This window comes from Prunus persica, chromosome G4 (genome assembly GCF_000346465.2).
Source record: "Prunus persica cultivar Lovell chromosome G4, Prunus_persica_NCBIv2, whole genome shotgun sequence".
Taxonomy (NCBI): Eukaryota; Viridiplantae; Streptophyta; class Magnoliopsida; order Rosales; family Rosaceae; genus Prunus; species Prunus persica.
The window spans coordinates 11,856,506-11,879,941 of NC_034012.1; the positions used below are offsets into that span (position 1 = coordinate 11,856,506).

Genomic DNA, 23,436 nt, shown 5'->3' on the forward strand with positions numbered 1-23,436 from the left:
TTTCCCGTTTCTTTTATATTTGAACCTTTTGAATATAACTGCTCATTTCTAGATAGCCCAACAATAAGGGTTCTTAATTGAGGCATAGAAAAGAACTCATTCAAGCTAATACCCCACTTGGAGCACAATGGCTTGATCAGAGGTCCAAAACAAGCGCAAGTCCGTTAAAGAGACACTCTACATCACATATACCAAGTCTATTGGACTAGTCTCATCCCCAATAGTGGCACGCCTACGCAACCTACGATCAGGCCATAAGAATCAAGTCGTCAGGGCCCAGCTCGAGCTCGCCCGCTCTTTTCAACATGATCCAACTTTCAATTTTATCCGAAATTGAAGGAGTCCTCTCAAGAGGTAGAAATCCAATCGGAGCAATGGTGTTGACTTGACTCCTTCCTATTCTCCGAAGCAGATTGACCCAGGAGAGGAAGGCAAAAAAGGGACCAACAGCTCCAGCTACTTGTATTAAAGCTATCTACATTATTGTTTTTTTCCCCATTGACAACCCTATGATTTTCTACATGTCCAAGATTTGTTGGGAGCTTTAATGGAGACATTGAATGCGCCTGAAATCTTTGGTTAGCTTACAAGAACAGCAGAGTCAAGAAATTTCCTAAAATATTTCACTTATTTGAAACTTGAATTCTCCTACTCATGCAGAAAGAAGAGCTATGGAAATCTTTACAATGCTCTTTGTCTTTACATCACTTCTGTTCTCCATTCTAAGTATCTCCAACACCAAAGACATCATCACACCAAGTGTATCGATCAGAGATGGAGAGACCCTTGTTTCCTCCGGTGGAAGCTTCAAATTAGGATTCTTTAGCCCTGGCTATTCGAGTAACCGATACTTGGGAATATGGTACAATGAAATATCTCCTCTGACGGTTGTATGGGTGGCCAACAGAGAAAATCCACTTACTCATCTCTCAGCAGGAGCTTTGAATATCACTAATCAAGGAGCTCTTGTTCTTTTAAGCGACACAAATAGAAATAGCATTATTTGGTCATCCAACACTTCAAGAAAATTCATAAGGAAACCAGTTGCTCAGCTCCTAGAATCAGGAAATCTTGTTGTGAATGATGGAAATGAGCTTGTGTGGCAGAGCTTTGATTATCCAACTGATAATTTGCTTCCAGGAATGAAGCTTGGCTGGGACTTGAAAACCGGGCTAAACAAAGTTTTGTCTTCTTGGAAAGATGCAGATGATCCAGCTCCAGGCGAATTCTCATTTTCCATAGATCGTAGTGGATACCCTCAACTGGTTGTTAAGAAAGGTCTCAGAGCACAGTATAGGTTGGGTTCATGGAATGGCCTTGGTTTTACAGGGAGTCCTGAACTTAGATCTGCGAATGAATTATTTAAATTCGATTTCGTGTTGAATGAGAGTGAGGTCTCTTACAAGTTTGAGCTCCTGAAGGATGAATTGCATTCAAGATTACTGCTGAACTTGTCTGGTGGCTTGCAGCGGTTCATGTGGGCTGATAAATCACTGAGCAATAACATAATTTACTCTGCTCCGGTAGATCGGTGTGACACCTATGATTTATGTGGTGCATATGCATTTTCTTTCTGCAGGCTTGGTACTGATCCTCAATGTTCATGCTTACAAGGTTTTGTACAAAAATCTCCAAGATACCAGAATTCGAAAAACGCATCTTTGGGGTGTGTTCCTAAAACTCCACTGGGTTGTAGTAACGGATTTCAGAATTTCACTAGGGCGAAATTACCGGATACATCTTCGTCATGGACCAATAGTAGTATGTCCCTCGAGGAATGCAAGAAGATGTGTTTGAGAAACTGCTCTTGCACAGCATATGCAAATTTGGATATTAGTGGAGGAGGAAGTGGATGTTTGCTTTGGTTTGGTGAGCTCATTGACATAAAAGAATTCGACTCTGGTGGGCAAGACCTTTTTGTCCGGACAGCCCTCTTGGGATTAGGTACTTGGTTTTGTTTCATGTTCTTTCAAGTTAGTTTCTTCCTTACTTTTTTTCTGGTCTTGTTTAAAGGATGTTATGTTGAGCACAAGGGAAAGGCTGCACTAATGATTAACAAATTATTTGATTTTAACTTTTAGTTGTAACTTGGAACACTGATCTAAATCTACGTGTGATCTTTCAGATGACGTCAAGACAAGCAAGCCCTCTGGTGTGAAGAAGAAAGCGGCAATCATAGCCAGCGTCGGGCTGCTAGGCATGGGAATGATAATACTAGGATTGGTTTTTTACAAGCGGAAGAAGAAATTGAAAGCCCAAGGTAGAAATTAATTAACATCACCATTTTATTGATCATGTGTTACACAGAGTTCTCTGTTTTTCTTTTTTTTTCTTTTTTTTGGTTTTGTTTTGTTTTGTTTTGTTTTTCTTTTTCTTTTTTTGTTGTTGTCACGCTTTTGACTAAGAGTAGGAGAGGACAAAATTCTGGAAGGTGATAGATTTTTTTTTATCCTCCCTTTCTCTTCCTGTTTTGGAAGAATCATGAACTTATTGCTTCATCAACTGTCTCAGGAAAAATGAAAAACATACGTGAAAAGAACTTTGATTTTGAATGCGGAAATGAAGACATGGAGCTGATAACATTTGATTTGGCCACCGTATCTAGAGCCACTGATAATTTCTCAAACAATAACAAGCTGGGAGAAGGTGGTTTTGGACCAGTATACAAGGTAACAAAGTATAATGTGATGTATTGTTAGTTCAAAAATATATCTCTCAACTTATTGGAAATGATGCTTTCCAGGGCACACTGATAGAGGGGCAAGATATAGCAGTCAAAAGGCTTTCAAAATGTTCGGGGCAAGGAATTAAAGAATTCATGAATGAAGTAATATTGATTGCTAAACTTCAACACAGAAATCTTGTAAAGCTTCTTGGTTGCTGTATTGAGGGAGACGAAAAAATGTTAATTTATGAATACATGCCCAACAAGAGCTTGGACTACTTCATATTTGGTTTGAACCTCCATCAACTAGAACTCCCATCAGTCTTTTCATAATTCCTCTTACATTTTTTGTTCTGAAATTAAGTGTAGATTAAACTAACTTTTATGATCAATTGGTCAGATGATACAAGAAGTAAATTCCTCAGTTGGGATCAACGCATCAATATCATCGGTGGAATTGCTCGAGGACTTCTTTATCTTCACCAAGATTCTAGACTGAGGATAATCCATAGGGATCTTAAAACCAGCAATGTTTTGCTAGATAAAGATATGAATCCAAAAATATCTGATTTTGGCACGGCTAGAGCATTCGGGGCAGATCAAACTGAGGAAAATACTAATAGAGTGGTTGGAACTTAGTAGGTAGCTCTGAACTTGTCTCGTACATTTTATGTTGTTGGTGAACTCGTAACTCCAACTTAATTTTGCAGTGGCTACATGTCTCCTGAGTACGTAGTTGATGGACTCTTCTCAATCAAATCCGATGTCTATAGCTTCGGCGTCATGGTGCTGGAGATAGTGAGTGGGAAGAAGAACAGGGGATTTTATCATCCGGAGCACAAGCTTAACCTTCTAGGACATGTAAGCTTTATTAAAGAACAACTTGTTCAAGCTTACTTCATATGTTTTTTTTAACATGGGAAGGAAGGAAGAGCATTATAACATAAATTTAATTAATTTCAGGCATGGACTCTATGGATTGAAGGAAGGCCATTGGAAGTACTGGATAAGATGTTAGATGGCTCGTGTCCTCTACCAGACGTGTCGCGATGCATTCACATAGCTCTGTTGTGTGTGCAGCAACAACCAGAAGATAGACCAAACATGGCATCTGTGGTGCTGATGTTGGGTGGTGAGGGTTCATTGCCTGCGCCCAAACAACCTGGTTTCTTTACTGACAGGAACCCAGTTGAAGCAGATTCTTCATCCACCAAGCGTGAATCACACTCAATAAATGAGATGAGTGTAACGCTGTTGGAGGCAAGATAGAACATCTTTTCCTCAAATACGATATGGACCTAATAATTTTTCTTTTTTACAATTTACCACCTATATTTATTCCAAATGTACCATTTCCGTTGAATTTTATGTTAAGTGAAGTCACATGAATCATGATAAGCAAATGCTATTTTCTACAGATATTTTATCAAAATAGAGTGCAGAAACAAAATTGCTAGTCATTTCATGTGAATGCTCATTTTTAGTTTTCAAAGCAAACAAGGGCACATTTGTAACTTACTTTAGAAATTAAAGTACTCATGGTAAAACTTAAGAACTCATATGCGGCACTCTCTGCAGTTGAGTTAGGTCAATTCACCAAAATAGAAATTCGTTTCTTCTTATTTTCGAGCACTTTTTATGATAGGTATGGTCTATTTCTAAGGTACCATTTTAAAATCATCTCTCTAAATAGAACTATTACAAGCAAATCGATAAATTTATTATTTTCATTAAATACTGAAATGGCCACACTACTAATTAAATAGCTAAACTAGTTTTTTTATTTTATTAGTTCTTTTAGGAATGATAATTATGAAAATGTAAAAAGACTTCTATAAAACAGGGATGGCTCATATTTTTGCAAACGGGGATAGCAGCCGTCATTTTCTTCCCTTTTCTACCTTTTTAACTCTTTGGCTTCTTCCTTTTGTCCCCGTTGTTCAATGCCATAATTGCAACCGCTCATTTTTACGGGAAGAACTGCAACGGGATATTTGTTAGTTGGTTTCAGACCATTCTGGAAGCTCAGATTACAGTGATGATATTTGGACGCCGCAGATGAAAACAACAATATGCCGTCACTTTCTGTGTCTTTGACAATCTGCAAGTGCCAAAAGTTAAGTACCCAAAACTTAAATTTTCTCCTTTGAATTCTCTTTTGAAATTTCAAAGTCGAACGAACTAAATGGGCAAAGATTCTGAGAGAAAAAGCTCAAAATTCTTTTAGCTAAGGCAGAAGCAATGTGAAGTCTTGGGTTGATTTTCGTCTGATCTGACTGATAATGACTGGGATTTCCGTACACAAGAAATTTTGAACAAGAAAAAACCCAGCAGTAAAAGAACGGAAAACTTTCAGTCGAAAACGCGTTTTGTATTCAGATACGTTGGCTTTTCTTCTTTACATCAACATAATGGTTAGTATTATAAATAATAGTGCATCACAAAAATTATACCTGAGAGCTTCTCGTGCTGATAACGTGTTATAAAATAACCTAGAATATGTGCGATAATTCAGAGCTGCACGTAAAGTAGATGAGACACAGCATTTAACGAGGTTCGGCTATGCCTACGTCCTCGGAGAGCAGCAGTAGTAACTTTTCCACTATGTAAAAGTATAGGGCTACAAGTTTAGTGTTTACAATATATGTGGCTCACTGAATTTTCTCTCTAGGAGAATTTCTCTCTGCTCTCTCTTTCCTCTTTCTTCCTTCTCTTCCTTTCTCTTTTTTCTCCTCTTCTTCTTTCCGTTTCTCTTCTTATTTATAGGCTGAAATAATCACTATTCATCACTATTCATCACTGATCACTGTTCACCCGTGACAGACAGACTCTATCAAAGCCGCCAAATGAACAGTAATGAAAACTCTATCAAGCCGCCAAATGAACAGTAATGAACAGTAATGAATAGTTAGTGGGCTCCACATGTTTATTCTTTTATTCTTTTACAACATTATATTTGATTTTCTTGGGTTTCTTTTACAGATGACTCTTTTTTTAACCTTTGTTTTTTTTGGGGGCAAAACTCTTTTAACTTTCTAACTGTAGTTAATTGTTATTCTTTACTTCTATAGTTTTTCCTATATTTATCTTCACTCCATTTTTGTCTTTTTAACTTCAATCTTTCTATTCTTTCATTTATTGAGTTCTCTTACAGTTTTTGTTATTGAATTGGCCATCAGTCAAGCAAATCTCTCAATACTAGCTACTCAATTCTCTTTTGAGCAATGTATAATGATTTGATTTATGTCAAATTATTTTTTTGTAATTTATTGTGCGTTGTGGGTTATGATTTCGGAAGATAACAATTAAATTATACAATAAAAAAATATTATGTTATTATGGCCCTCACCATTGTGTTGTGCGCAACGGAAGCGAATTGCACTGGGTGGACAAGATCGACAAATATAAAAATAGCAAAATTCAAGAGACACAAGGATTTATACTAATTCAGCCCGTGTATAGCCTACATCCAGTTCGAAGATAGCAAGAACTTCCATTAATATCTCAAAGGAAATTAAACCCTCTCACCTAGTCTAGGAATTATAGTGTTTAACTCTCATATCCCAAATACACCCAAGTCGCTCACAAACAAATACCAAAAGAGAAAAATGACTACAAGATATGAAGAACACTTATAAACAAAGATGTTCTTCACATCACCATCTCCTCATCATACAAAAGGTGCAGCAGCAAAGACACCATAATGCATGCGGCTTGTCCCATGACAAGAGCACTCTCTCACCTATTGTGCTTACCAAAACTGCCCAGCCCTTTCTCTCTGCCAAGCCTTCATTATATATTTGACCAATATTCAACACATTGATGGACTGACTCATGCAGCACACTCATGCGTGAATTAACAATAGTACTATATAGATGAAGCACGAGGCAAAGAAAAATCTTATCTTGACCTGTGAAAACCAACCATAGTACTATTTCTATGGTACCATTTTAAAATCATCTCTCTAAATAGAACTATTACAAGCAAATAGATAAATTTATTATTTTCATTAAATACTGAAATGGCCACACTGCTAATTAAATAGCTGAACTAGTTTTTTATTTTATTAGTTTTTTCAGGAATGATGATTATAAAAATGTAAAAAGACTTTCATGAAACGGGAATAGCACATTTCTATTTAAACTCCGCACTTCTCTTAGTTCACTCAATATTCTGAGTTCACTTCAACTTCTAATTCAAATTTTTACAATTTCTAAGAAAACCCCGCACTTCCTAAATACACACCTAGCAAAAAAACAAAAACAAAACAAAAACTCATCAACCTCACACCCCAAGTTATAATTGATTCACAACCTTTGACGGTGGCTATACTTGAGGCCTTGTTCTTCGGTGAGAACATTGTGTTCCTTGGAGCTATAGGCCTTGTTCTTGGTGTAATTGGACTTTTACTTCTTGAGGTAAATCTTTTCTTCTCTTCCATAGCGTTGTCAGTTTCATTCCATTGGCTTTTGATTACTCTAGCCAATGCTTGCTTATTGCGATTTCCAATCTTGAATTCACAACTTTAATTGCAGACCAACAACATGTGAATGCACAACTTTTATTAGGTTGACAATGACGGTTTTCTTCCTCAACGGAAAATGCTTCCCAAGCATGTTGAATGTATGTTTTGCCATTATCAACTGTTAATTCTTTATGATGTATTGTTAATTTGACATTGCTCTATAGAGAAACTTCCCTGAATTGGTAATTCTAATAGTTATCATAAGCTCTTCTGCCAGATACAACTGTAAGGCCATAGACAATGTTTTGTTCATTTCTTCATCGTGGATTTTCATGGGGTTGATATTGATACTAGAATAATTTACCTTGTGCATTTAGGTTTGTGGGGAAACTTCTCATATTACATACCTCAATTGACAGCCCACAAGTCATTATTTGTGAATCTGATATTGGAAGAGAATAATTTTAATTGATAGTTACAATTGGTTTATACAAGAGTGTCTTAGTGTACAAGGAAACAAGTCCTCCAATCTATGAAACTTACTAGGAAAGTAAATAATAATTACAACAGTATTGATATTAATTAATTGATATTATACAAACTTATTTCCTAACATTTCCCCTCAAGTTGAAGAGTGGATATCAAGAACTCTCAACTTGCGAACAAGATTGTTGAATTCTTCTCGTCCCAACGCCTTAGTAAGAATATCGGGTAACTGAGAGGACAAACGCGCATGTTGTGTAGCAATCAAACCTTCTTGAATCTTATCTCGAATAAAATGACAATCTATCTCAATATGTCTTGTTCTCTCATGAAATACTGCAATATGTAAAGCTGCCTTGTTGTCACAATACAACAAAGCAGATTGGCGATGAAGGATGCACAAATCCTTGAGAAGGGATCGAAGCCAAGACACCTCACAACATGCTGCCACCATAGATCTATATTTAGCTTCTGCTGATGATAAAGATACAGTTTTCTGTCACTTCGATTTCCATGAAATTAAAGAAGATCCCAGAAACACACAATAGCCTGTAGTAGACCTTCTAGTATTAGGACAACCTGCCCAATCAAAATCACAGAAGGCACGCAAAGTCAAGTCATTCTGAGAAGACAACAATATGCCTTGACCTGGCGATTTTTTCAAATAACAAAGAATGCGGAGTGCGGCCTCCATGTGAGGTTTACATGGGGCATGCATAAACCTGCTTAAGACATGAACAGAGTAAGTAATATCTGGCCTTGTGATGGTCAAATAAATTAAGTGACCAACGAGTCTTCTATAATGAGCTGGATCTTTAAGTAATTCACCCTTATCTGATAGCTTAAGACCTTTTTCTATAGGAAAATCAACAGGTGCGACACCTAGGAGTTTTGCATCCTTCAAATTTTCAAATGCATACTTGCGTTGAGATAAGAAAATGCCCTGTTTTGATCTTGATACCTCAATCCCCAAAAAGTATTTCAAATCTCTAAGATATTTACTACGAAAATGATTGTGCAAAAAATCCTTGAGTGCCGAGATAGCTATAGGATCATTGCCCGTGATAACAATGTCATCAACATAAATCAATAATGTTGTGAAAAAGTGCCCCTTATGGCATGTAAATAATGAATAGTCAGCTTTAGACTGAATGTAACCAGTAGAACAAATGGCCTGAGAAAACTTAGCAAACCATTGATGAGAAGCTTGCTTTAAACCATAAAGAGATTTATGAAGGCGACATACCAAGTTCTCCCCATGTTGCCGAAGACCAGGTGGAGGGAGCATGTAGATTTCCTCATGGAGATCACTATGAAGAAAAGCATTGTTGACGTTAAGCTGATGAAGGGGCCAATTACGGGCAGCAGCAAGAGCAAGGAGGCAACGGACAGTGGGCAGTTTGGCAGTAGGAGAAAAAGTATCATGATAATCAACACTTTCCAGCTGAGTAAAACCTTTAGCAACTAACCGGGCTTTATATCGCTCAACAGAGCCATCTAATTTAAGCTTTATTTTATACACCCACCGACAACCAATGGGCTTCTTTCCAGCAGGTAACAGAGTAAGACTCCAAGTGTGGTTATCGGACAAGGCTTGCAATTCAGACTGCATGGCCTCTTGCCAATGAGATTGGGGAGCAGCTTCCTCATAAGAACTGGGTTCAACAATGTTACTGACTTTTGCAATGAAAGCAAGGTGAGCCGAGGAATAACGATGATATGAGAGATAATTGCAAAGTGGAAAACGTGTACCTTTAGTAGGACCCAGCAATAAAGAAGACGAGTGATCAAGGATGGGCAACATGACCTGATTGCAGATGTAGTCATGTAAGCGAACGGAAGGCACATAGATGCATTCAGATCGGCGGAGAGGTGGTGGTTCAAGTGTGGGTGCATGAGGACTGGTGGTGGGTGAACTATGGGCGCGCTCAGCTAGTGGGAATAATAGCAAAGACGGACCAGGCTCATCAAGCTCGGTGGTGGTGTCAGGTGGGGGCGAAGGCATGGGATGTGGACTGGTAGGGGTTGACTCAGGTAAATTAGTGGTTGGAGAAGAAAAAATTGGGCGTCAGAAGGGAAAGGAGAAGCCGGAAAAGAAGAGGGAACCAAAAGTGAAGAGAGGGAAGGAAAAATGTGATAGGGAAAAATATTTTCATGGAATTTAACATCACGACTTGTGAAAATTTTGTGAGACTCAAGATCATAAAGTTTGAAGGCTTTTTGACCAAGGGGATAACCAAGGAAAATAGATGGAATAGCACGAGGAGCGAGTTTATGTGTTACATGAACATTAGTGGCATATGCAAGACAACCAAAGACGCGAAGCTGAGAGAAATATGGTTTTTTGGAATAAAGACGTTCAAAAGGAGTGTTAAAAGAAAGAAGAGGAGTAGGAAAAAGGTTGATGAGATGAACTGCAGTTAAAACACATTCCCCCTAAAATTTGGAAGGAAGATTGGCCTGAATTTTTAAAGCACGAGCCGTTTCAAGGATGTGGCGATGCTTACGTTGTACGACCCCATTTTATTGAGGTGTATAAACGCAAGAGTGTTGAAAAATGACACCCTGTTCATGAAAGAAAATCAGAAGAGAAAGAAATTCCCATCCACATTGTCGGCACGAAGTTGTTTAATTTGGGAATTAAATTGAGTGCCAACAAAAGAAAAAAAGGTTTTTAAAAGATGTTGAGTCTCATGTTTATGGCGCATTAAAAATACCCACGTAAAACGAGAATAATCATCAACTATTGTAAGAAAATAACAGGCACCAGAAATTGACGAATGCTTATAAGGGCCCCAAATATCACAATGAATTAAATCAAATATTTTGACAGAGGAAATTGAACTTGTTCCAAAAGGGAGACGACTCTGCTTTGCCAAGGGACAAACATGACAAGCGTTATTAGAGACAAAAGGGAAATCTATTAAATGCTAGACATAAAATTTAATCTGGAGGAAAACATGTCCAAGACGACGATGCCAAAGGTCGGTAATGGTGACAGTGTGGTTGCAGGATGGACGGTGAGATGGATATTGGTGGGTTGTGTTGGGGGGTTTCTCCGCCAATAGTGCCACCAAATAATAAAGCCCACCATGTTGCTTACCCAAACCAATCGTCTTCCTCGTAGCAAGGTCCTGCAAAATACACCAATATGGGAAAAAAGTCACTGAACAATTCAAATTTTTTGTAAGCCTACTCACAGACATCAAATCTACAGTGAAAATAGGTACACATAGCACATCACGCAAAGTATAAGTAGAATTGAGAGGGAATGATCCTGTTGTAGTAATTGAAGCCTTCTTCCCACTAGGCATACGAACCGGTTGCATAGAATGATCAATATTACGATGAACAAAATTTTTTGGAGAAGAAACAATGTGGTCAGTCGCGCCACTGTCGATAATCCATTGCTGAAATTTTAATTTTGACAAACCTTTATTGGTGGCAGCGGCATTGACCTGGGATTTCTTGTCAGGCATTGGTTTGTCATGCATGATAGCCAACATTTGCTGAATTTGAAGGTCCGAAAGGCTGGACATAACAGACTGCATCTCATCCTTGGTTGGACCTTTTGAAACATGATTGGAAGATGGACCACCATGATTTTTCTTAGGTTTGTGACGTGGATGACCTTCTGGATACCCATGAAGCTTCCAGCATGTATCAATGTGATGGCCATCATCATCACAATGGGTGCAATGGGGTCGGTTTTTTGAAGATCCAGCACAACGGTCATCACGGTTGGAGGTCTGGGAACGGTTTTGGTCTGACCTGTCAGTGCGACGATCCTCGCGATTGGTGGATCGATTCTGATTAGGGTGTCCAGTTCTAACAGCCATGGCAGTAGTATCGAAAGTTCCAGCAGCGGCTCGTGAGGCTTCAAGCGTGTGTTGTTTTTCTTCTTGGCTGATGGAGGCATACGCTTGCCTAACAGACGGCAAGGGATTCATCAAGAGAATTTGGCCAAGCACAGCACTGTAAGACTCATTCAATCCCATAAGGAATTGCATGAGTTTGTTGCGATCACCATGGGCTGCACAGATACAGGTAGAAGAATCTGTGTAGGAAGCAAGTTCATCCCAAAGACCTTTCAACTTGGTATAATAGGCAACAACTGACAATTGGTCTTGTGTCAAATATGAAGTCTCCGGTTGAAGTTGGAAGATATGAGGAGCGTTGCTTTGAGAGAATCGTTCATGGAGATCCTCCCAAATTTCGCGGGCTATGGTGCAATATATGACATTATCGCTGATTTCAGGATCAAGCGTGTTGACAATCCAGGAGAAAACCATGTCGTTACAACGCATCCATACCGTGTTTCATCAGGATTGGATTCCAATGACGGCTTTTTGAGAGTTCCATCAACAAAACCCAATTTATTTTTTGCGTTCAATGAAACAGTCATGAATCTGCGCCACGTTGCATAATTATCTCCATTCAAAGGCTTTGGTACAATTACCAAACCTAGATTATCTAAATTATTGATGTAGTAAGGACTTGAAGGTTCAACCTTGAATGTGCCAGAGGAATCACCCATGGTTTCCAGCGGCGAAAGATCTGCGGCACGAGAAGCTAAGGTGCGGCAGGAAAAGAAATATGAAAAGCTAGGGTTTGATGTCCTGCTCTGATACCATGTTAATCTAATATTGGAAGAGAATAATTTTAATTGATAGGTACAATTGGTTTATACAAGAGTGTCTTAGTGTACAAGGAAACAAGTCCTCCAATCTAGGAAACTTACTAGGAAAGTAAATCCTAATTACAACAGTATTGATATTAATTGATATTATACAAACTTATTTCCTAACACTATTTGTATACTATTTGTAAAAAGAAGATTAGAGTGTAGTAGGTTTCTTGGATTGAAACAGCTGGCAATAGTGTATAGGAGTTTGTGTTTTACTGAAACTTAATATGAAGAGTGGTGGAGTGTATGTATAGATGTACTAGGGTTAAGTATTAAGTTGGATGAGATTAATGATTTAAGTATTGGGGTGAACAAAAAAAAAATGTAAGGTTTAAATAGAAAAACTCTACAAGGGATAGCAGCCGTCATTTTCTACCTTTTTAACTCTTCGGCTTCTTCCTTTTATTCTCGTTGTTCAGTGTCATAATTAGGGGTGGGCATCGGGACCGGAAAATCGGAACACCGAACTGAACTGGTAAAAAAAAACCGAAAAAAAAATCGGTTGACCAAAAAAGTCAACAAACTGGACCGGAACCGGACCGAACCGGTTCCAACCGGTTCCGGTTTCGGTTTTACATCTCTCCGCACCGGACCGGACCGAACCGGACCGGTCATATATTTTATATTTATATTTTTACAAAATTTTAAAATCTAATGCCATATTTTAACTTTTATAATCACTAATTTTCCAAGTTCAACTTCAAAAAACTTCTAAATGTATGAATTGGATTATTTGTTCATTTTTAAGCTAAAAAAATAAGTTATTTATTATAAATTTTTTATTAAAAAAATAATAAATTAATAATCCGGTTCAAAACCGGAACCGGTTAGAACCGAACCGGTCGGTTTTTGAAATTTTTTTTGCCTAAATCGGACCGAACTGAACCGGTTAAATAATACCGATTTCGGTTCCGGTTTGAGGTGAGAACCGGACCGCGCCCACCCCTAGTCATAATTGCAACCGCTCATTTTTACGAGAAAAATTGCAACGGGATATTTGTTAGTTGGTTTCAGACATAGTCTGAAATATCGATAATATCGAGGAAATATCGAGGATATTTTGATTTTTTTGAATCACGGATATTTCGGAACATATCCATGTACATATCGTATAAATATCGACAATATCGACGATAATATCGGAAAATATCGATGTCGATAATTTCGCTCACATTTCAGCAATATTTTGTCAAAATATCGGTGTATCGCTAAAATATCGAAAATATCGAAAATATCAATGTGAAGGAAAAAAAAAGTTTTAATAAAAATAAAAAATAAAAAATAAAAAAGGAAAAAGGGGAGAAAAAAGCACAAAGGGGATATGAACCCCTCCCATTTTACTCCTCCAACACCTTAAACACCATATCACTTATGTTTTTGTGATAATATGCTAAAATATTTATATTTATATGGGTGGTATGTTAACAATTACATGCAAAACTATTTTGGGGATTTATCATTTGATGACTACTCTTCACAATACACTTACTCTACACATAGAGATGATGAAGATAGTGAAAAATTTGAACCTTGTAGGAACTCTATGTGGTACTAAGTCATTCATGTATCTTACCATGCAATGTATAAAGTGTAAAATATTATAGTAAATCATTATATATGAATGATTACGGTGTATTTAATCTTTTTTCATTAATTATTACATATTTTTTACACTCATAGTGTTTGCCGGCTTGCTGTATAATCAACTTAAATTAGTTAAATCCATCATGCAATGCATTTCCTTCTAATTTTTTGTGATAAACTCATAGATAATTGACTAAATAGACATTCTCCAAAGTTTCAATAAAAATTTCTAAGTTTTTCTTACAATTTCCATGGTTTTTATTCAATTTTTATCGATATCGATAATATCCCGATATTTCCATCGAAATTTCCATATTTTTGGACTACCGATATTTCCGATATCATCGATATTTTAGAAGTTTTAGACCATAGTGGAAACACAGATTACAGTGATGCTATTTGGACGCCGCAGATGAAAACAACAATGCCGCCACTTTCTGTGTCTTTGACAATCTGCAAGTGCCAAAAGTTAAGTACCCAAAACCCAAATTTTCTCTTCCTTGAATTCTCTTTTGAAATTTCAAAGTCGAACGAACTAAATGGGCAAAGATTCTGAGAGAAAAAGCTCAAAATTCTTTTAGCTAAGGCAGAAGTAATGTGAAGTCTTGGGTTGATTTTCGTCTGATGTGAACTGATAATGACTGGGATTTCTGTACACAAGAAATTTTGTACAAGAAGGAACCCAGCAGTAAAAGAATGGAAAACTTTTAGTCCAAACCGCGTTTTGTATTCAATTGATGACAGGTAGGGCCTCACCATTGATGGACTGACTCATGTAGCAAACTCATGCGTGAATGAACAGTTGTACTATATAGATGAAGCAGGTGGCAAAGAAAAATCTAATTTTGACTTGTGAATATACCAACCCATTTCACAATTTCCACAATAATTTGCCGTTCGGATGAGCCTGGTTATAATCTTCTCAATTATCAACCACAAGCATCTTTTCTTTCTAGTCTTTAACTTGAAGGAAATCCCTCGCAGGGACAGAGGAAAAAGAAAAATTAATTAATGGGTGGTCTTTGTTTTCTGCTTATTAGTACTAATTTGCTCTTTCTGTTTTTCACAATTTCCTCTGCAGTTGACATCATTAGCCCCTCGCAGTCTATCAGTGACAACACGACGTTGGTTTCTAGTGATGGAAGCTTTGAGCTTGGTTTCTTCAGTCCTGGTAGCTCCACGAATCGTTACTTGGGAATTTGGTACAAGAACATGAACATCCCAGGTAGAACTGTTGTTTGGGTTGCAAACAGATGCAACCCCATTAATGATTCTTCCGGCATGTTGATGATAAACAGCACAGGCAATCTTGTGCTGTTTGGTCAGAACAAGAGTGTTGTTTGGTCCACAAGCTCAGTTAAACGTGTTGAAAATGCAATGGTACAGCTTTTAGATTCTGGAAATTTGGTAGTAAGAGATGTGAAAGATGGAATTTCAGGACCCTATTTGTGGCAAAGTTTCGACTATCCTTCTGATACGTTGTTACCAGGAATGAAGTTGGGATGGGACTTAAGGACGGGTCTGAAACGACACATATCGGCATGGAAAAACTCAGAAGATCCCTGTCCAGGCAATTTCACGTATGGGATTGAAATGGAACTTCAAGCATACCCTGAGGCATATATTCGCAATGGCACTGCGAAAATTTATCGTGCCAGTCCGTTTAATGGCCTCACTTTCTGTGGTTCATCAGAGAAACATCCTGCTCGTTACGGTTTCAACTTTGTGTACAATGATGATGAAGTGTACTACATGTACAAACCTACCATTAAGTCTATAACCTCAAGAATAGTTTTGAACCAAACCACCAGTTCATGTATTCGGTTTCATTGGAAGAAAGAAGATGAAGCTTGGACTGCCCATTTATCAAGACCTAGAGATGTGTGTGATCATTATGGCTTCTGTGGAGCGAATGGAAATTGTATTGGTGAGAATCCAGTCTGCCAATGTCTAAAGGGATTCAAGCCTAAGTCTCAAGGAAAATGGAATTTGGCGGACTGGTCTCTAGGATGTGTGCGCAATAAACCCTTGAGCTGTCAGAAAACAGATAAAGATGGGTTTCTCAAATTCGTTGGCTTGAAATTGCCAGATACTACACATTCTTGGGTGAACAAAAGTATGAATCTCAAGGAATGCAGAGCCAAATGCTTGAACAACTGTTCTTGTATGGCTTATAGAAGCTCAGATATCAGAGGAGGTACTGGCTGTGCCATCTGGTTTGGTGATCTAATAGATACCACACAGGCTCTGACTTCTGGGCAGGAAATATATATTCGAATGTCAGCTTCGGAGTTAGGTATGAAAACTTTGTAATGTAAAGTTGCTTGTTTATGTCACCAGTGCATTTTGCTTTTATCAAAGTTAAAGAACTGACCAATCTTTTTGAAATTTTTTGTGGCTGCAATTTAACTGTATCTGCTTTACTACATCATTCAACAATGAAGAAGAAAATGACAGTAAGCTGAAGACTGCATTGATAGTTGTAGCTGTCATAGCAGTAGTGTTTTCTGGAGTGCTGTTAGTTGCCTATTACATTCACCGGAGAAGGAAAAAATTGAAGGGTAGATTAACTCACCCTGACCATCTTTCCAAGTATTTATTTATCCATGTTGCTTAACTCTGTTTTGATGACTATTTGAGAGCAAATGCTTAAAAGTTTTATCCAGTTTAAATTTGTTCGAAAGTATATGGTTGAACCAATATGTATTTCATCTGCGGATATAAGCTTTTGTTCACTTACTCCTATTGGCTATAGCTAACATGATGTCCATTTCCACTGCGTGAGAGAAAACAGAAATCAGAGACAGAAATCAGGACAATGAAGGGGCACCAAATGAGGACCTGGAGCTCCCGCTCTTCGAATTGGCCACTGTAATTAGTGCCACAGATAACTTTTCAAGCAATAACAAGCTGGGAGAAGGTGGCTTTGGACCGGTTTACAAGGTAAATTTGTAACTTGTATAATAAGGGGCATACTAACTTGCTTTACAAGGTAGCAGTATTTGAAATAGTGTGAATTTACAGGGGACGCTAGCAGGTGGACAAGAAATTGCTGTGAAGAGGCTTTCAAGAAGTTCTGGCCAAGGAATGAACGAGTTCATGAATGAAGTTATACTGATTGCCAAACTTCAGCACCGAAATCTGGTAAAACTTCTTGGTTGCTGCGTTCAAGGAGACGAGAAAATGCTGATCTATGAATACATGCCCAACGGAAGCCTGGACTCATTCATCTTCGGTTTGGACTTTTGAAAACCTTATTAATTTGCTCAAAATTAATTGCTTAATAGCTATAAAACAATTTCATATTTAAGAAATTTTCTATGGAGAGTTAAAGTTGGATTTGCATCCAACTTTGCCAGATCAAACGAGCGGAGAACTACTGTTAGATTGGCCTAAACGTTACCACATTATTTGTGGAATTGCTCGTGGTCTCCTCTATCTGCACCAAGATTCCAGGCTAAGGATTATTCATAGAGATCTCAAAGCAAGTAATGTCCTACTTGATAATGAAATGAATCCAAAAATTTCAGACTTTGGCTTGGCTCGAACATTGACTGGGGGAAATCAGACTGGAGGAAATACAAACAGAGTGGTTGGAACATAGTAAGTTTGTCTTTTAATATTTTCTGTAGGTACACTTTTAATCCTGATCAATGGTTTCTGTTGTGATCTCACTTCCCCATGATGTTTCTGTTTTCTACAGCGGTTACATGGCACCCGAGTATGTTATTGACGGTCTATTTTCTGTAAAGTCTGATGTCTTTAGCTTTGGTGTTTTGGTGCTGGAGGTCATTAGTGGAAGGAAAAACAAGGGATTCTACCATCCAACCAGCCCTAACCTTATTGGACATGCAAGTATCAATAGTAAACTTTCTTCTTGCTGCACATATGCGCCGAATAGATGGTAATTGATGAAGGATTTTTGGCATGTTTCAGGCATGGAGATTATGGAATGAAGGAAGGCATTTAGAACTGATTGATACATATTTAGGAAGTGTATCTACTCTATCAGAAATGTCGCGTTGCATCCATGTTAGTCTCTTGTGTGTGCAGCATCATCCTGAGGACAGGCCAAGCATGGCGTCTGTGGTTATAATGCTGGGAAGTGAGATGGCTTTGGCTCAGCCCAAACAACCTGGTTTCTTCATGGAAAGGGAATCACAAGAAGCAGGTCATTCTTCAGAAAATCAATCATCTTCAGCCAACGAATTATCCATTACGGTTTTGGAGGCTCGATAAGGTTCGATTATATATGTTCTTGCTGCTATCTTGACATGTTCATATATTTCCAAAACATGCAAGTTTGTAGATTCAAGTGGTTCTGTACTTGGTTCAAGCATTGAGGCTAGATAAAGACCACAAAGCTATTCATCTCATGCTACGTCTATTTTTCTGTATATGAAGTTCAGTATTTTTCCTTCGATCCCTCTCCTTTTCTGTATGAGACTCCATTCCCTCTCCATTTTTTTCCCTTTGGTGCAAATTGCAACAATTTATAGACGAAGGTTACACCAAACCAAAGGGCAAAATTAAATTTTAGTCCATAGTGTTTGTTTGATTTTTCAGTTTTTATAATTAAAGGGACGTATTTTTTTATTTTTTTTATTTATAAAGTGATATTCTAAACTATTCTAATATACAAATCCAATTAGATACAAAAGGGCGGGCACATTTTTCCTTGCTAACCCACATCTGCAATTAGGGCATGCTTGGTACACTATAACCCACGTGCTTAATTATAAAGCTATGTAAAAAGAAAACACGTTTTGTACGCTCTTTTCATCTTCTCCTTAGGGTTCTTCTTTGTTTTCTTCTCTTCTCCATGTATTCATTTCTCCCTCTCTCTCATACTCTCTCCAGTATGTTTCTTCTTGCTTCTTCTCTTTTTTTCTATCTTCATCTTCTCTTTTTTTATATTAAATTTTTGTGAAAATTAGGTTATGAGTTTTTCTTCAAAATATTCGTTGCACTGGTTTGTTTGTGCATCCTTTAACTATACTTTCAAGTCTTATCAAACAAAGAGAACAATTAAAAAGAATAAAGAAAAAAAAAAGGCAATAGGAAGCTGCCAAAGCTTTGATAATTAGAGTTTCTCATAATTTCAATTATTTAATAATTAATTTATATAGTGAATTGCATTTCCGTCTTAGGAGATAAGCATGTTGAGTGTTGATACAATAAAGTGAAAACTTTTTTCCAGTCCAGAAGCAATAACCATCACATCAATCCTTCAATCTTTCATGTGTTGGAAAAATTACTATAATTACAATGGTAAGCTAGGATGGCAAAGCCTAGAATGATCATGGGTAAATCGATTCATGCACATCAACAAAGTAAAATTAGAGAGTTCTCTCATACACTTAAGCCCTTTATTTTTGTCTGATATAAGTTTGTCAGACATGCTTCATGTCCATAAGAACACAAGAGAAAAGATTGATGATGTTCGACATGCTTCATGTCCTGTATGTGATATATATATATATACTAGCCTCTCTGCATGCGCTTTCGCGCATGCGAGAGGTTTTTTTTTTTAAAAATGTAAATTTATTTTAGAATTAAAAAAGATAATGGATATTTGTGTTCCATAAAAATAGGACCCATTATCTGAATTTTCTTTTATTTTTAATTTTTTTAATACGAAAAATTGTGAATTTACCATATTATTTTTATTTAATTAATAATTTCAATTCTTAATGTTTGCATTAACCAAGGGCATTTTCTGGTATTTTGAATGTTTCACCATTCTCTGCCTTTTACTTTATATATATAGATATATCAAGAAAATAAGGTTTTTATTATATCAAGATCTGATTTTTTTTTTTCATGAATAAAGATGTGCTTATATACTATGTAACTTATAAGAGGAATGCTAGCAACATTCTCTCTAATTTTCTCTTTTGAACCGTCTCCCTTCTCCTCATAACAAGTGTCACTTTCCTTACACTTAAAACAATATCATTAATTCATCACACAAGTTAGTTTTTTTTTTCTAAGTTTAGCCTTATTAAATGTATTAGCTTTTATATTTCCTTCAATTTATCCAAATTTTGTTACAACTTCCTTAGCACATTGTTAAAAATTAAATTTTAAAAAAAATGTCATTTAAAAAAAATAAAAATAAAGTTTGTTTCATGACATTGTTATTATGAAAGTGATATCATCATTATTTTGTGTTTAACAAAACATATGTCCTCTTTGAGAATTTTTTTTTTTTAAAAAAAACTTTAGTTTTTATTTCCTTATTTAATTTTTTAACAAGGTAGTAAGAAAGTTGTAAAAAAACACTAGCTTGTTAGTAAAATGAGTTAATACATTCATTTCGCATCCTGGATCGGCTCCGCTGTAGCACGATATTGTTCGCTTTGGGCCCCTGCCCCCACGGTTTTGTATCTGAGAGCTCAGGAGCAACTTCCTAGTGGGTCACCTATCCTGGAATTTCTCTAACCCAAACTTGCTTAAGTTCGGAGTTCCCATGGAATCCTAAGCCAGTGAGCTTCTAAAAGGCTTCATGCTAGATGGAGGTATGCATGTACATATAAGGCACATCACTCCCTCTCCGTTGGTCGATGTGAGATGTTACAATTCAATAAGAGTAAACTTGGAAAACAAAAACTAGTTTGTGTGATGCATTAATGACATTGTTTTAAGTGTAAGAAAAGTGATACTTGTCGTGAGAAAAAGGAAGAAGGTCCAAAATAGAAGGTTAGGGATAAGGTTGCTAACATTCCCCAACTTATATTTCTAAGTTCTACAATTATGATAATGGATTAGTTTATGTAATCTTATCTTATAGATCTTGACAAAAACAAAAACAAAAAAAAACAAAGGTCATATGAATCTTCCCAAATATTGAAAAATTATAATAATAAAATTTGACAAAGCATTAAACACAGTATAACTTAGTCAGACTATTTATCAGGAATAGCACCAAATGCTTTATAATTTTATGAATAAATAGTCAGTCCTCTCCGGAACAGATTAATACTATCCGATAGAAATTAATCAGTACAGTTCAATGTACCAAACGAATCCTTAAAAACATGTATAGTTTACATTGCAATCAAGGTTAAGAACTAAAATATTAAAAAAAAACAAAAACAAAAACAAAAATAGATATTTAAATAACTAAATTTTGGAAAGAAAGAAAAGTGTTTTTTTTGGTCTCTCTATAACTCGTTCTAAAACCCCAAGCGCAACACTTCATCCATTTTCTCTTCTAAAACCTTCTTTATTCGTTTATTTTTCAGTTAGTATAACTGATGAAACAAAAACCAGGCCATATGACCTACTTATGTAGTAGTTTGGATCATGATCTAAATATATCGATGGTTTTGGAAATATTGGTAGTCTAAAAATACAGAAATTTCGATGAAAATATCGAGACGAAAATTGTAAGAAAAACTTGAAATTTTTTTTTTCAAACTTTAGAGAATTTTTTTTAATCAATCATCTATTACTTTATAACAAAAAATTGGAAGGAAATGCATTGCATGATGGGTTTAACTGATTTAAATTGATTACATAGCGAGCTGACAAATACTACGAGTGTAGAAAATATGTAGTAGTTAATGAAAGAAGATTAAACACACCATAATCATTTATTTATAATGATTTACTACAATATTTTACACTTTATACATTGCATGATAAGATACATAGACTTAGTAATACATAAAGTTCCTATAAGGTTTAAATTTGAGTTATTTTCACTTACACCTCCTGAGGTTTTCGATTTTTTCACAACACTCCTTGAGATTTTAGAAATTATAAGAGCACCTCCTAAGGTTTTAAATTATTTTAACAAAACTCATTTTCATTGATTTTTCATCCAAAGATTGATGATTTTATACCCAAAAAAAAAAAAAAAATCTCCACATGACAAAGTTGGTTTTTTATATTCGATTGCATATACTTTATTGAGATTAATTTTGTCATTTGTATAAGTTTTTTTTTTTAATGAAATCATCAATTTTTAGACAAATAATCAACGAAAAGGAGTTTTATAAAATAAAACAAACTAAAACCTCAAGGGACATTAGTGTAATTTTCAAGACATGAGGGGATTTTGTAAAAGTGTAAAAAATCTCAGGATGTGTTGATGTAAATTAGGGGTGAGCATTATTACCAAAAACCCGACCGAACCAGCTGAACCAGACAGCTTTAGGTGGTTTGGTTCGGTTTTTATACTCAAAAATCACATAATCGGAGAAAAAATCGGCCGAACTAGCTCTGAACTGGGTTGGACCGATTTTTATTCCCTTCAAACCGCTAAAAACAGGACCGGAAAGGTATTTTTTTTTATAAAAAAAAAAATACAAGTGTCAGTAGATTATTCGTCGACTCTACGTCATTCCGTACTCCTTGCTACACCAGATCCGTAAAGAAACCCTAAACATTTCAAGGGTTTTGAAATGTTTTTGGTTCCGCCTCTTTCTTTCTTCTTCGTTCTCTCTCAGTCACTCTCTCAGTCTCTCGCCTCTGTCTTTCTCACTCTCTCAGACTCTCTCCAGATTTCACACGAATCACGATCTTTCAATCACTTTCTCTCTCTCTCACCCGCTCTCTAACTCAGTCTCTCTCTCAACCGCTCTCGCTCGCCTCTGCCTCTGCCTCTGCCTCTCTCAGTCTCTCGTCTCTGCCTCTGTTCGTTCTTCCTCTCAGTCACTCTCTCAGTCACCTGCTCTCTCTGAGTCCCTCATTCTCTCTCTCACCGGCTCTCTCTTAGCCGCTCTCACTCTCTTAGTCGCTCTCACTCTCTTAGTCGCTCTCACTCTCGTCTCCCTTAGCCGGTTTCGCTCTCTCTGCCTCTCTCTCTCAGTCACCATCGCTCTCTCTTAGTCATCAAAGGTCTCCCTCTCTTAATTTTTGTTGGTTTGAAGTATTAAATTTTGAAACCCTAATTCAAAATTTAGGGATTTTTGTTGATTTATGTTAATTGTATTTATACAGTCCCCTTCTATTGAGGGATCCCTCAAATAATTTTATTTGAGGGACGCCCTTTAAGGTACCCTACAATTTTTTTCCCAATGATCCAGACCATTTATTTTTTAGGTCTTCATTTATAGATCATCCTTACAAAAAATTAGACAAATCGGAAACCGTTTCGACATCCAATTGTGTCTTACAAAATCAATGAACACGGTGCTTCAAGAAAATGCTAAAATTTCAATAACTTAATTGAGTGGTCAAATGATATCGGATTCAAGTGATTTTTTGTAGAGATGATCTTTGAATGAGTATCTACAAAATAGACGGTTTGGATTAGTGAAATACAATCCGGAGTGGGGCCTACAAGGGGTGTCCCTCAAATAAGCTTATTTGAGGGATCCCTCAATGGAAGCTCTCTGTGTATTTATATATTCTGACTTTGTATATATATATTTTTTCTGGACAAAATTGATTTGAAGGCAAAGTTCTTCCAGATTGGCTTGCAGGCTGTGTTTATTTCTGGTATGGAATTGTTGTTGTGTTATTTTTTGTGGTTGTTAGAATAAGATCTGCATTACCATTGAAAATTGTTGCTGTTTTATTTGTTATTTTTGGTATGGAAT

The 23,436-nt window shown here is 36.7% G+C and overlaps 2 protein-coding genes and 1 pseudogene across 4 annotated transcripts; 2 read left to right on the forward strand and 1 right to left on the reverse strand.

The window, feature by feature from the left end:
* On the forward strand, nucleotides 672–4,081 carry LOC18781029 (G-type lectin S-receptor-like serine/threonine-protein kinase At4g27290). The gene is made up of 7 exons (XM_020562560.1): nucleotides 672–1,944; nucleotides 2,126–2,260; nucleotides 2,512–2,669; nucleotides 2,744–2,954; nucleotides 3,066–3,303; nucleotides 3,376–3,526; nucleotides 3,629–4,081. Exons 1-7 carry the CDS (start codon nucleotides 672–674, stop codon nucleotides 3,932–3,934), a joined length of 2,472 nt encoding a protein of 823 aa, XP_020418149.1. The 3' UTR covers nucleotides 3,935–4,081.
* Nucleotides 7,754–12,151, reverse strand: LOC109948622 (annotated as a pseudogene).
* On the forward strand, nucleotides 14,559–18,419 carry LOC18780381 (G-type lectin S-receptor-like serine/threonine-protein kinase At4g27290). Of its 3 annotated transcripts, XM_020562563.1 has the most exons (8): nucleotides 14,559–14,629; nucleotides 14,967–16,181; nucleotides 16,330–16,446; nucleotides 16,680–16,828; nucleotides 16,910–17,120; nucleotides 17,245–17,488; nucleotides 17,589–17,736; nucleotides 17,822–18,419. In XM_020562563.1, exons 1-8 carry the CDS (start codon nucleotides 14,623–14,625, stop codon nucleotides 18,122–18,124), a joined length of 2,394 nt encoding a protein of 797 aa, XP_020418152.1. In that variant the 5' UTR covers nucleotides 14,559–14,622; the 3' UTR covers nucleotides 18,125–18,419. The 3 variants fall into 3 exon arrangements, with proteins under 3 accessions (XP_020418152.1, XP_020418150.1, XP_020418151.1); XM_020562561.1 differs by lacking the exon at nucleotides 14,559–14,629 and having other exon boundaries at nucleotides 14,639–16,181; XM_020562562.1 differs by lacking the exon at nucleotides 14,559–14,629 and having other exon boundaries at nucleotides 14,639–16,181; nucleotides 16,333–16,446.